The sequence below is a fragment of the Rhagoletis pomonella genome, unplaced genomic scaffold (genome assembly GCF_013731165.1).
Source record: "Rhagoletis pomonella isolate Grant_MI unplaced genomic scaffold, Rhpom_1.0 Rhpom_scaffold_00009, whole genome shotgun sequence".
Lineage (NCBI taxonomy): Eukaryota > Metazoa > Arthropoda > Insecta > Diptera > Tephritidae > Rhagoletis > Rhagoletis pomonella.
In genome coordinates, this window is record NW_023458563.1 from 12819267 (window position 1) to 12834319 (window position 15053).

General features: G+C 32.8%; 1 protein-coding gene across 11 annotated transcripts in view; it reads right to left on the reverse strand.

Moving 5' to 3' along the window:
• Positions 1-15053, reverse strand: part of LOC118745572 (putative nuclease HARBI1) — a 754224-nt gene that overhangs the window by 703297 nt on the left and 35874 nt on the right. For 3 of the 11 annotated variants that reach the window (XR_004993647.1, XR_004993653.1, XM_036479060.1), the window contains exon 2: positions 13691-13702. The exons of the other annotated variants lie outside the window; for them this stretch is intronic. Coding sequence is in view for 1 of the 3 variants with exons in the window: in XM_036479060.1 (XP_036334953.1) it covers positions 13691-13702 (12 nt within the window). In the remaining 2 variants the exon portion in view is untranslated. The remainder of the gene's footprint in view (positions 1-13690; positions 13703-15053) is intronic. 11 annotated transcript variants of the gene reach the window in all.

Sequence of the window (15053 nt, forward strand, 5' to 3'; positions counted from 1 at the left end):
TTATTTAATAATTTATTTTTGAGCTATAGGCCGTATGTTAAATAAAACATTAAATGTTTTTCTGTTTTATTTACTTTTTAGTTTTATTTTGGTCGATATTTCGCCTTCAGTCTGAAGGCATCTTCAGGACTAAAAAAGGAAAACAATATTTTTACATCATCACAATATAAACCAACAAAAACATACATATGCACAAGTGCATTAAAACGACTTAGACTATTAGCTTTGTCCGGTCGACTAATCATATGTTAAAATGTATAATAACAAACAAGCACGAAGAAGATATTAAACATAAACAGGAAAACTAATAATTAAAATACAGTAATTGTAAACAAAAATTTTTATACAAACAACAATGCATGAAGTGCTGAACAGTAAGGTCCGGTTGTTCAATGTCTGGTTATCACTACTTGCCGGATAAACATCATTATCGACGTTATCGACATTATGCTTATAACATATGATGGATAAAGCAGTAGTTGTATTCAACCAGAGCTTCTTCCTCCGATTAGTGCTAATCAGACATTGAACAACCGGCCCTAAGACTAAGAAATGTTTGTATGTCATCTCAGCAGAGCAATGTTGTTGTCCGAAGAAATATTGGCAGCGGACGGACGATGAGTTAAACATGAACACACGATCACACGACACCTACAATGTAGGTTTGTTGTTGTGCGTTAGAACTAAATAGCGATAAACGTGAGCGCAATTGTCGGTGTCCGTTTTATAGTTCATCCTTTTGTGATTAGGGGTGTTCATAATATGTAGCATCTCTAAAACATAGCGTTTATTATAGATTTTCTCTTCTTGCAAGATTGCTACTTTATCAAAGTCGGGATAATGTCCCGTATCCTGGCAATGAGATGACAAGGCTGTCTTATTGTCCGCCGAATTATTCCTCAACTTAATGTTTGATTTGTGAGCGGAAATCCTTGTCTTTAATTTCGATTTTGTTGTCCCCACATATACCATATCGCATACGTGGGACGCGTCGATTTTGTTGTCCCCACATATACCATATCGTAATTTATAGAATACCATGCTTGCTTGTGAGAGTAACTCATTTTAACTGCTATTGAATAAAGACATATATTATATTACAACAGTAAAAATATCAAGAGCTTGTCCCCCGTTTCCCTCTTCAGTAAATATAGCATATTTTTCTTAAATCGCATATTGGAACGATTTCCGGTATCACAAACTGACTAATTACTATGACAACAATTTCGATTTTATTCTTAAAAATAAATAGCAATTGGGTAAATATGGAAAGTAAGGCCTCAGCTAGGTACTAGTAATATTTAATAAAATAGTTTCAGAATTGTTGAATTTTGTATATTAGCTTGAGTTACAAAAAAATGTCTGTAGAGTACACCGAGTTTTGAATTTTGAAAATCTAATATCGATTTCGAAACCAGTGACATCTTACCAATATATAATTGCTTTAAAGAAATCGTCATATAGAATCCGCCACTTGAACTTTAAAAATTTAATATCATATTCGTTATCAGTAACCACGGGAATTCCTGTATACCAAGCTTCATTACATTTATATTTATATTTTTTAAGTCGTCTGCCGTATTGAATACGCCATTTTGAATTTTGAAAATTTAATAAAAATTTTGAAATCAGTCTCGAAGAAAACCCCTGGATACCAAGTTTCATAAGAATCTCTAAATTGTTTAAGAAATCGTCCGTTATATTTGATCCGGCATTTTGAATTTTTAAATTTAATTTAATATTCGAAATTAGTGCCGTCTAAAACCCACGGATACTAAGTTTCATAACAATCCATAACTTTTGTAAAAAAGTCATCCGCCATATTGGATCCGCCATTTTGAATTTTGGAAATTTAATTTAATTTCATTGAAATCTGTGAAATGCATGTGGAGTAAACATTTTTGTCGTCCTATATTTTCGATTCGTCCCTATGTGCGTCGATAAAAAATGTTCGAACATAATCGATCACGAACATAATAAATCACGAATTCCATATGCCCTAATATTCCCAAAAATTAAAAAGCAAAACAAAAACAACGATAAGGCTGACTTTGTATGGCAGAAATGCGCAAGACCGCACATAGGGGTATTTGAACGGTCTAAGCGGCCAAAAACCAATTTGACAAAATTTTAAGAAAATTTAAAAATTTAGTCACATTCGATAGAGATCATTCCAATTAACATTTCCCAGTCCCTCTCACTTTTCTAACTTCCACAGCGAACTTTCACCCAATCAGATCCTTTCTGCATGTACCCCAACGAGCCAGTACCCAGTGCACACTGCAGTAACTTTGTACGTATCTTCTTTGCTCATCCCTAAGAGAGATTTAGTTTTAAGTGGGTCTTAGGACACCCAGAACCGCCGGGTAATCCTGTATGATCCTGTACGGTGTCACCTCTGCTTGGTCTTGCTAGTTAGTTGCGCTGCCTCGTTTACGTAAATGAGCCTGTGTCCCAGGATACATATTAGGGTGATCACAGATAGAGGCCAGCTCTCTCTTACAGTCCTCCAATAGTTGAGATCTAACAGAGGCTTGACTATCCGAGAAGATATTCAGATGAATATTTGGGAAACAATTTTTTGTCAAGAGATTTCGCACAAAATTTAAATGGTTGTAAATCAAAAAAAAAAAAATATGCAAAAACCATATGAATTTATTGTAAAACATACTAAAATACGCGCAATAAATATGCAAAAAGAGGTATTTTGCAAAATATGCAAAACCATGCATTTACAGCAAAATATGCACTAACGATTGAATGCCATTTTAAAGGAAATTTTATGATTCTTAAAGATAACTTAACCATTTCCATTTCAAGGTACTCAGTAAAAACATGCATTTGCATGAGATTCCGACCCCTAATCATTACTCTTGCACATTTCAAATTCTTTTGGTTTGCAAAATTACATGAAGAATTTGGGATTTTGTCGGCTTTTCGTTTGGAAATATGTTACTCTTTACATAGTGACATAACTTCACGTAAAAAAAAATTGGCTTTACGACACTATACAAAGAGTGGCATAATCCCAAATTTTAAAATTGGGGTTATGCCACTTGGGGCTATGACAAGGCACCCGCTGGAGTCGAGATATATCTAAAACCCGCTTAAGCAGTCCGATTTAATTCACATTCAGAGGATTTATTAGCCACAAAAAATATATATTTCGTATATAGGTGGCGCTGAAGTTGAGATATCCCTAAACACCGTATTTACAGTCCGATTTGATTGAAACTCACATAAACATAAAAAGAAATATTTTAGATGAGTATTTGTCTGATATGTGGTGCTAGAGGCGAGACATTTTTAAAACAGTTACAGTCCAATTTGATTCAAATTAAGAACATGTATCATGCAAATAAATATTAATACTGTTTTCTAAAAACTGTACCTACATACAGTGCCGCATAAGTGGGCAGAAATCAGAAATTCGTTGTCTGCAATGTGAACGTGTTTGGTATTTTAGTAAAGGTAATTTATCCACTAAAAAGAATTAAACAGAAATTTCCATAAAAATAAATTATATGCCGCCAGGAAGCCACCAAAGTGGACAAGTTTTATACTAAGAATTTTAATAAGAGCTCTTCACGAAAACCAAATACATTCTTTGAAATAAAATGTTGGTTCGACGTTTTTTATTTACATATAGATAGTAGAGAACTACAGGATTAAAAATTTTGGAATAAGACTAAACACAGGGTGTCCCTGCGGTATTCCAGAAAAACAATTCCTTTCAATCAAAATTTCAAAAAATGGTAAATTTTAATGGAATGAATAACAAATATATGTAAAAACTAGCTATACCCTTCCACGCTTTGCTGTGGCATATTTCTGTTACATGGATGATAAATTATTAACGAAACAAAGCATACGTTGATTTTGTAATAACTACTTGTGTGCGCACAATATTTGTCGTGTTGGCATTCTCTGCATTGATATCAAGGATATCTGGTTTGCCGACAATCGAAATGGTGTATCGGTCGGAATCATGGTAATTCTTCACCTTTGAAAGGCCACGTAAAAATCTTTACTTACACTACGTTCTTCATCAATTTCTTAACTGCGAGTCGAATACCGTTGCAGAGTTTTGGCTGATTAATATTCCGCAACGTGATAATTGTCCACCTATTTTCAATTAAGTATGTGGGTCATCCCTGGAAGATCAATCGAGTTCAAAAATTCCGTTGGATAATTAACTGATTCGTCTTTTTCCACAACGGTGTTTATCGACGTATATGTTATTGTTTAAGCGACTTATGCATTTCCCGCATAAACAAAGAACAGCGAACACACAGACGCATTTATATTGCATTTCCCGCATAAACTAAGTGCAACGAATACACAAACGCACTTGTGTTTAAAAGTAATTTGCTCGTTCTTAATTGGGAATGCATTTTTTATGCAATTCTCAAATATCTCTTAGCTGAACTTAGTAAAGTGACAAGTCGCTGGCATTTTCAGCTATGGTCAAAGCTAACCCAGCTTGGCTATCACACGGTGCTTTAAACATCATCCACACTCCACTCCCGGAGTAATTTTTGGCATGGTATTAAGCTACTGCTTACAAACCACACTGGGGCTCTGCACGAATACAACCCTGGATAAAACCCAGCTCATTGCACAGCAGCCTACGGCAGCTAGAGTATGACTCCTCCAATGGAGTCCCCCAATAAATACACGGTGAAAGGGTCACATATTGCGCTACCGCTTCATCAGCCTGCCCGCATATCTCTCTTTCTCTCTCGCATATCAGGAATATGAAGTGCGTGGCTGACTTGATGTGCACCTATAAACCAAATGGGCTCATTCAGCTCGATACATAAACACTCGCAAAGGTAATCCCTACCTCCTCAACTACTCTAACTCAACCACAACTCTAAACCTGGTCTCCCGCTCTCTCTCGGCTAAACAATTATTTCACTTTGAATGCTGGATTGAATATAATTAGTGGTATTCACCAAAGTGAGCAAGTGGCCTGGTAAAAGAGCAGACCAGCTCAACAGCGACTGTTGTCAATACCGCTCTTATTTAGTTGATAGACATCCTTATTCTTCGCGGCAAGAATAGCTCGTTCAATGAGCCTATAATTAATTTTTTTAATTAAGAAACATTTTTTCGATCAGTTCTCCTTTCGATGTTCCTAAGTTACAAAAATTATCAGGCAATAAAATTCGTCTTAATCTCTCGTTGGCTGGATGCTTTCCGTTCCCAATGTCCAGTAATTGTCGCGAGAATACTTCGGCTGCAGTGTATGTATGGCATGTTCGTCTTGTCGCAATGTTGACTGTTTCAGGCAAGCATTTATCTAATGTTAATCAAGAAATTACAATGTTTGCGTAAAATCTCCTGAGAGCAATATCAATACATTCCCGAATGGTTGAACGTTTCCATGCAAATCCCACGACAATCGACCAAGAACCTCAAGCAAGTTTTTATGTACCATTGTGTTAGTTTAAATTTTTGTACTACTTTTTCCATACCGGATATTCCGGAAATATTGCAAGTAGGACTTTCGATGATTTATATGTTCAATGGCTGCTTAAGAGCTGAATTAGCAATGTTTCTCCCTGCTAGCAATTCCAGGCGAAGCTATAGCTAAGGTTATGTAATTGTTTGCACGAACCATTGCCATAATCAATATGATAAGGAATGTTTTCCTAGTTTCTTCAGGCGCATCAAGAAGAAGGTCCTCCAACTCCGTCAATTATCATTTGCATATTCTTCTTCTTATTTGGCGTTGTAAACGCCTAAGCCATTTTGGCCGAGATCGACAAAGAGAGCGAGTCGTTTCTCTCTGTGCCAACTGACGACAATGGGAAATTCCAGGTGAAGCCAAGTCCTTCTCCATTTGGTCTCTCCCTCTTCCTCTTTCACCACCAGCGGATTGCGAGTTTAATACTTTCAGAACTGGAACGCCGCTTCCCATTCGAACGACGTGGACAAGCCAGCGGAGCCGCCGTATTTTCATTCGCTACACTATGTCCATTTCGTTGTAAAGCTCATACAACTCATCCTTCCATCGTCTGCGGTACTCCCGTCGCCAACGCTCAGAGGCCTGTAAATCTTCCGCAAAATCTTTCTCTCCAATACTCCAAGAGCCGTCTCATCGAATGTTGTCATTGTCTAAGCTTCTGCGCCATTTATCAGCTCGGGCACGATGAGTGACTTATAGAGTGTGGTTTTTGTACGCCGAGAAAGAAATTTACTCCCGAATTGCCTATTCAGTCCAAAGTTGCACTTGTTGGCTAGAGTGATTCTCCATTGTATTCCCATGCTGACATTATTATCGGTGTTAATGCTGGTTCCCAAGAAAACGATATTCTCTACTTCCTCGATATTACAACTGGCAACAGTGATGTGGGTGTCAAGGCGGGAATGCTCTGACTCTTTGTTTGATGACAGGAGATACTTCGTCTTGACTTCGTTGATCACTAAACCCAATCGCTTTGCTTCTTTATCCAACTTAGAAAAGGCAAGACAGACTTCAAGGTTTTTGTTACCGATGATATCGATGTCATTGGCATACGCCAGAAATTACACGCCCTTGTAAAAAATTGTTCCTGAGTTGTTCAGTTCTGCAATTCTTATTATCTTAACACTTGCAAAATGCGATCGTAAATGCCCTTCTGAATTCGTTTTAATTTGGAAATGTTTGTTTGGGCATATAACAGGAGTTCACAATAGTAATAGACATCATAATCATAATAATATTATCTGATGTTATTCAAAATTTCTTTACCCGCAATATATTATATTTATATATATTTAGTAGGCTATGGCGACCGAACGAAATTGTTCATGATTAAAATTTAACTGTTAATGTAAAGGAATAGTATTAACAATTTTAAGTTTTCCTTATTTCATTTCATGGGATATTTTTATGTCTTTGTTACGCTTTTTATAATTTTTTCATTTGTATCAGTAGTTCTTTATTAATTTTCTTCTGTGCGTAATTTTTATGCCAACTCTTCGTTGATAATATGATCACTTCGTTTGATAAGATGTTGTAAGCTCTCTCTTCTTTTAAACTGTCCGGATTTGGATAAGTAAAAACATTAGGAAAAATGTCTCTAGTAAAGCTTTCCCAAACGTTTTCCGTTTCGAACCAGTTATGTAATATTTCATTTAATTCAAATATTTTCAGTTTACTTTTACTGCATAATTCTATTGAGAGTATTTTCAAATCAAGATTCCTCAAATACCTTTCGTTTGGTACCCATACTGTAACATTTCATTTATTTTATCAAATTAATTTATATTTTCAAACAGGTGGCAAACCTCTTGAAACATATTTTCGACTGTAAGTCTTCTTAAAATTCTTTAGTTTGATACCCATATTGCAATATTTAATTTATTTAATCAATTTAACTGAGCTCAAATTTTCAAATAGGTGGCAACCCTCCTAAAAAATATTTCCAACAGTCATGTTTTTTAAACCTCGTTAATTTGATACCTTTATTGTAATAAGTCATTTATTTTGTTAATTAAATTGAGTTACATTTTCAAAAGGGGGGCAACGCCCTTCCTACATATTTTGGACTGCAAGCCTTCTTAAAAATCTAAAGTTTATTACCCACATTGCAATTTTTCAATTATTTTATCAATTTCACTGAGCCAAAATTTTCAAATAGGTGGCAACCCTCCTCAAAAATATTTCCTACAGTCTATTTTTTAACCTCTTTAATTTGAAACGAACTTATTTTCGGCTGTAAGCCTTCCTAAAAATCTCAAGTTTAATACCCACATTGCAATATTTCATTTATTTTATCAACTTGACTAAGTTAAAATTTTCAATAGGAGGCAGTTATCTGTCTTAAACTCCTTTAATTTATAATAATAATAATAATATCCCAACGGTTTTTACCCACCGTTCCCGTCCATCCGCACGAGGGGCGCAGTCCGCATGACGTACGGAACCAATATTTTAAATTTTTGTGCCGAGTCACGATAGGCAGGAGTTTGTTAAGTGTCGAGATCTAAAACTGTTCAGCTACAGAATTAAATTCATCAGCTGATTTTATGTATTTATGTCAATAATTATTATTGAGAGAGGAGAGTATCGCTTTCTTAATGCTGAAAAGCGGATCTGATATATCAAACGTGCTGGAATGAGAGTTAAAATCCTGGCATAAGCAACGGAGTGGGTCGTGCAATTCAAAATTGGTTTTACAAGCTTGCAGAAATATGGGGAAAAGTGTCTTGATACGCGTGAGGAAACATTAAAGCTTACATCAGCCAGAAGAGACGAACTTGAAATTGAGCCTGTCAGTAATTTACCCATTTGATACCCATATTGCAATATTTCATTTGTTTTATCGATGTACTTTAGTTAAATTTTCAATCAGGTGGCAACCCTCTTCAAACATATTCTCGGCTGTAAGCCTTCTTAAAACTCTTTAGTTTGGTATCCACATTGCAATATTTCAGTTACTTTATCAATTTAACTGAGTTAAAAATTTTAAAATAGGCGGCAACCCCCCTCAAAAACATTTCCAGCAGTTACCTTTATTAAAGCTCTTAAATTTAATATCTATATTGTAACATATAATTTAGTTTATCAATTAAATTGCGCTAAATTTTTTAACAGGTGGCAACCCTCGTTTAAAATATTTTCGACTATAAGCCTTCTTAAAATTCTTTAGTTTGATACCCACGTAGCAATATTTCATTTACTTTAACAATTTAACTGAGTTAAATATTCAAAATTTGTGGCAGCCCTTCTCAAAAATATTTCCAGCAGTTATTTTTCTTAAACCTCTTTAATTTGATACCCATATTACAATATTTCATTTATTTTATCGATGTACTTTAGTTAAATTTTCAATCAGGTGGCAACCCTCTTCAAACATATTTTCGGATGTAAGCCTTTCTAAAACTCTTTAGTTTGACACCCACATGGCAATATTTCATTTATTTGATCAATTTGACTGAGCTAAAATTTTCAAATAGGTGGCAGCCCTTCTCAAAAATACTTCCAGCAGTAATCTTTCTTAAACCTCTTTAATTTGATACCCATATTGTAATATTTCATTTATTTTATCGATGTACTTTAGTTAAATTTTCAAACAGGTGGCAACCCTCTTCAAACATATTTTCGGCTGTAAGCCTTCTTAAAACTCTTTAGTTTGACACCCACATGGCAATATTTCATTTATTTTATCAATTTGACTGAGTTAAAATTTTCAAATAGGTGGCAACCCGCGTCAAAAAGATTTCCAGCAGTTATCTTTGTTAAACCTCTTTAATTTGATACCCATATTGTAATAACTTATTTCTTTTATCAATATAGTTGGGTTTAAAAATTTTCAAATAGGTGGCAACTCTCAAATTTTTTACGATATCATTGGTGCTGGTATTATACCGATCACTACAAAAAGTAAATTATTCAAATCGGTTCAGCCGTTCTCGAGTTTTGACGACCGTGACATACGAACACAACATTTTTATTAATATAGATATGTTATTTTTTATTATTTTATTTAATAATAATGGTTTTTAGCTCTCTAAAAAAGAAATAAACACTTTCTCATTTTTGCACTTTTTGAAGTAATGCGTTTTTTGCTAATGCATAAAATCATTTTTTCATTTCTTGTCAGTGCAATCAGATCTGCACGATGCTTAATTAAAGTGAATTTGATTTCTTAGAAATGTGGCAACCCTTCGTTTAGAAGTAAAGCATTTTCTAAACCATTTCAGTTGACACCCATATTGGATATATCTAATTCATTTAACTTAAATAAATAAAAATTTGAATAAAATTTTTAACAGGTGGCAACCCTTTCCAAAAGAATAAAGCTTTATTGCACATTAACAGCCCTAGCTCTGTCATTTGAAACCTCACTTTTGAAAATAGAACTAACTATATAAACATACCTATGAAATGCGACAAGAACCCAAATTGTCAACTTCAAACTGCATTTACAGTGAAAGTATAAAAGTTATCCAAAAACAAATTGCATTTTTGAATTTAACGTCCTCAATTTTACTAAGAAGCGAATTTTCATTTAAATCCGTCCATAATTCTATTTTTGCCCACATTTTATATGGAAAGGAAGCACTGTGCTACAGTGTGCCACGTAAATAAAAAAGGCTCCTAAATTTTTTGTTTGTATTTGTTCGATAAGTGCTACTGTGATCGAAGTGTATATGTCTTAAAATTTTAGATACTATTGATATGAGTTCAAAACTAGCTATTGTTTGAAAGATAATTGGTTTTGTTTACTGGCACCGTCAGTAATTCCACCTGAAGCACTAACTGATAGATTTTTTAAAGTACCTGAACCATTCTATTTTTTATTAAACCACCGTTCTTTTAGTACTTTATGCACTTTCTATACATTACTTGGCTATTTTTTATAGGCTTATTATGTTTGTTTTATAAACATTTATAGACCTTTTGCGCCGTGTGTCGAATTCAGAACTGCTGTTGTTTGAAAGATCATTACTTTTGTTTGGCGGAACTATTGACCGTTAATATTTTTTTTTTTTAACTTAACGAACAGATGGGCTAGCAAAAATATCGCTTATTTATAGCATTGCAATATCTTTCTGATAATACTATATTTTCATACATTTACCTATAATCCCATTATGAAATTTGTAGGGTGTCGGGTAAGCTAGTAGGCTATAAAACTGCATAGCAAAATTTTATCTAAAAATTCTAATTAAAGAGTTTGGAGTTTTGATGAAACTTTGTCGAATTTTCCAAATTTTTGTATACAGGTTGAAATTTGGACTTACATTGACTTTTTTAGATAATGAGCTATGTATACTTCTATAAAAAAAAAAAAAACATTAAACAAACGAAAAAAAAGTAGCCAAAACTTGTTAAAATATCGCGACCCCATTTTTGTCCGACATACATACACTAGCCAGAATATGTCTCCGTATGTTGATTTCTTTTTTTTTAAATATTTGCAATGTTTTTCGTAATAAATTTTTTTCGTTTATTTTTAATAGAAATATAGTTCATTCTGCATCAAATGGCATATAATTTATGATTCAAAGTTTTTACAAAATTTAGGAAAATTCGACAAATCATCACCAAAATTTTCAACTATTAAACCAAATTTTTTAGAATTTTTTTGAGTATGCGGTTTTGGAGCTCACTCAATTTCGGTACAATTAAATGCAAGTTTTAATTGGCTATAATCTACCGTTGATTATTGAGAATTTTTTTACTGACGCTCTTCGGTATTTTTTCCCATACAAAAACAAAACCTATCACGCATGATACAATAATTTTTAGAAGGTAGTTCCACTTCTTCTTCTTATCCGCCATGTTAGCTATCTGACAGAAAACGTGTTTCGTATTTTTTGTTGTACCAACTTAAAAAAAAATCCAGCTTTTGATGTTGGAAAAATAAATAATAATTTTCGAATATTTTTTAATAATTTTCTTCATAAAAAATTAACTGCTGCTTTCGTGGATATTGCAACACACGGAATAGATGCTATAACGGATACAGCTATAAGAGCCACCGCATACCACAGCCTTTATCGGCCGCCTATTTAAATAATAGGGCTCGCTTTAAATATGTACATGAAGATGTATGGAGGTGCGCACACTACACCAGCTTAATCGCTCTGAGAAATAAGTTGTGGTGCAATGGAAAGACTAGCGAGCCCATCTAAATCGGCGGCCGATAAAGTCCGTGGTGTGCGATGGATCTAATCCATTATAAACAAGAAATATTGCCGTTATATTTTCGTTTTTATGATTTTTATTCATGTGATTAGCAGTGACAAAAATTTATGTATTAAATACGTATATTTATATTAAAAATTAAGTGATCAGTTATGAAACATATCGCTAGCTTAGAAAGAAAAGTTGCTAAGTCCCATTTTAAAAATTTTACAGGAGAGGAAAAAATCTGCATATAGCCATTTTCTTTAACTATTTCGCAAGACTTTGAATCAAACATTTTGCGCGTCTAAAGCAAAGCAAAACTGCATAAGAATCAGAAGGATTCGCTATTTATTAAAAGATGTCGTATTATTTTCGCCTCATCGGATTTGTGGTGCTTCTTTTGGACTTAGCAAATTTTCCTTTTATTGCTTATGAAGAGGAAAAAATAAAACAAGTACCTTTATAATTTTCGAAACGATGCGTAGTCAATTTCTCTAGCCTCCTATATCAAAATATGAGTTTTCATAAAAAGTGGACTTAGCAACTTTGCACTCTAAGCTAGCGATATACATCTTTACATGTTCTGTTAAAAAATATCTAAAATAACAAGCGAAAATACCCAAGTTCTATATCGTAGCAGTGGCCACATTGCGTGTTGTCACAGAAGAAGTGAAACTACCTTCTAAAGATTATTGTATCATGCTATCACGCATCCGCTATATGGAGAAAACGTGCAACATCATCAGCAGAAAAAATTCTCAAAAATCAACTGTAGTTTATAGCCACTTAAAACTTGTACTTTGTACTGGTTTAAAAGTTGAAAATTTTGGTGAAAATTTGTCGAATTTTCCTAAATTTTGTAAAAACTGTAAATCATAATTTATATGCCATTTGATGCAGAATGAACTATATTTCTTTTAAAAATTAACGAAAAAAATTTATTACGAAAAACATTGCAAATATTAAAAAAAAACACTGTACGGAGACATATTCTGACTAGTGTATACAGTCAGTCAATAAAGTTTAGGTACAGCGAATTTTTTACAATACGGGCAACTATTTTTCAAATATTTTATTTTTAGCTAATTTTTTATAAAAATATGGTTAATTCTACAACAAAAACCCCAAAAATCAAGGTTCCAAACCTTGTGCAAAATTAAAGAAAAATCTGCAAAATTTCATTCAAATATTGCACTTTTTATCTACGCTCTCTAGAAAAAAGTTGAGTATGCAGTTTTTTAGCCCATTCAATTTTAGTATAACAAAGTGCAAGTATGAGGAAGCTAGGACTTACCATTGATTATTGGGACATTTTTTTGTTGAAGGTGTCGCACATTTTTTCCATATAAAAAAAATAAAACATTATTTTATATGGAGAAAATGAGCGACACCTTCAACAAAAAAAATTGCTAAAAATCAATGGTAAGTCCTAGCTACCCCAAACTTTCACTTTGTTATACTAAAATTGAATGGGTTAAAAAACTGCATACTCAACTTTTTCTATAGAGCGTAAATAAAAAGTGCAATATTTGAATGAAATTTTACACAAGGTTTGGAACTTTGGTTCTGGGGTTTTTGTTGTAGAATTAACCATATTTTTATAAAAAATTGGCGATAAATAAAATATTTAAAAAATAGTTGCCCGCATTGTAAAAAATTCGCTGTACCTAAACTTTATTGACTGACTGTATGTACATATATTTTTTTTTCTTCTGTCACCTAGTGTAATTTTTCGTTGATCGTCACTACAACGTGCTAAATTATAACGGATCTATTGTGGCGACACGTCGTTTATGCATTAAGTATCAATCGCGATTTAAATGTATGTTCAGCTTCATGTGTTTGGAGTTGTGTTTGTTAGTGTGTTGGCATTCATGTGAGTACGTGTAAGTTTTGTTAATATTTAAGGTTTTAGATTTTTTTATTTTTTCAAAATGAAGTCATCTGAAAAATTAACTTAAACAGAAAAATAGAGATTTGAAAATAATTACACGACAATTAATGTGAAAAACAATAATCGCCTAATGTAAAAAAAAAACGAATAAAAAACACTTTTCTTACCGGTACTGAAATCTGTTGAGAGAGTTAAAATACATATGTGGTTTTCAAATTGTTTTTTGGAGGTTTATAACATTTGATTATCAAATGCAAAGTTTCCGGTTTTTGTTTCGGGTTTGTTAACGGGTTTTCCATTGTCGTATATAAATATGTATCATATATCATATATATATATACACATACATATATATATCATATTTATACACATACATATATATATATCATATATATACGCATATATATATATATATATATCATATGTATAGACATATATTTTTTTCGTTGAGTTTTTAGATATAAGATGATTTAAAATGTTTTGATCAAAGTATTTTTTGGTTTTTGTTTTTTTATTATTATTATTGTTTTGGTTTTTTGAGGGTTTTGGTCAGTCAACCATTCAATCAATCAATCAGTCAATCGGAGTGTGGTTTTAAAGCATTTAAAAAAATGAGAAATGAAAGTATTGTATTAGAGCTATTTAGCAATTATATATCGTAAATATATAAATATATAGTTTTGGAAAATATAATAAAACAAAAACAGATTTCATAATATGCATAGATGATGTTTCAATTGTATAATGGTAATTTGGTTTGTATATATACAACTAAGAGCTGTTAAAGTACTGCTAAGCCTTTACTAAACAATGGCATACACCTATGGGAATATAGGGTATGAAAAGGCTGAATTTGTTTGTGGTGTTATATTGATTAATGTCTTTAACGTAAAAAAAGAGGCGTGGGAGTTATGGGGAAAAGTGAACATACCCTGACATAAGCTACACAAAAATACATGTAATTAAAAAGGAGTATGTGAGCGAAAGATGTATAGTATACCAGTTTGTAACTATAAATTTGGTTGGAAAAATATAATAACCATAACCGTGAATTTATAAAACTAGTATTATAAATAACCGAATGAAATAAAAATATATACCATAAGTCTTTAGAAACGTCGTATCATGTCAAAGTAACTCTTAAATATATGGAAATATTCCAGTATCTACGAGAACGTTAGTTCAGCTGTAAATTAATTTTTTACAGTCAATCAATTAAATTCAGGAACAGCGATTTTTTTGCAATACGGGCAACTGTTTTTTAATTACTTTATTTTTCGCAATTTTTTTATAAAGATATGGTTAATTCTACAATATAAACCTCAAAAATCAGAGCAAACCTTATGCAAAATTAAAGATAATTCTGCAAATTTTCATTAAAATATTGCACTTTTTAATTACAATATTTTGAAAAAAGTGAATTATGCAGTTTTTTAGACCATTCAAAGTGCGAGTCTGAGGTAGCTAGGACTTACCATTGATTTTTGACAAATTTTTTTTGTTGAAGGTGTCGCTCATTTTCTCCATATA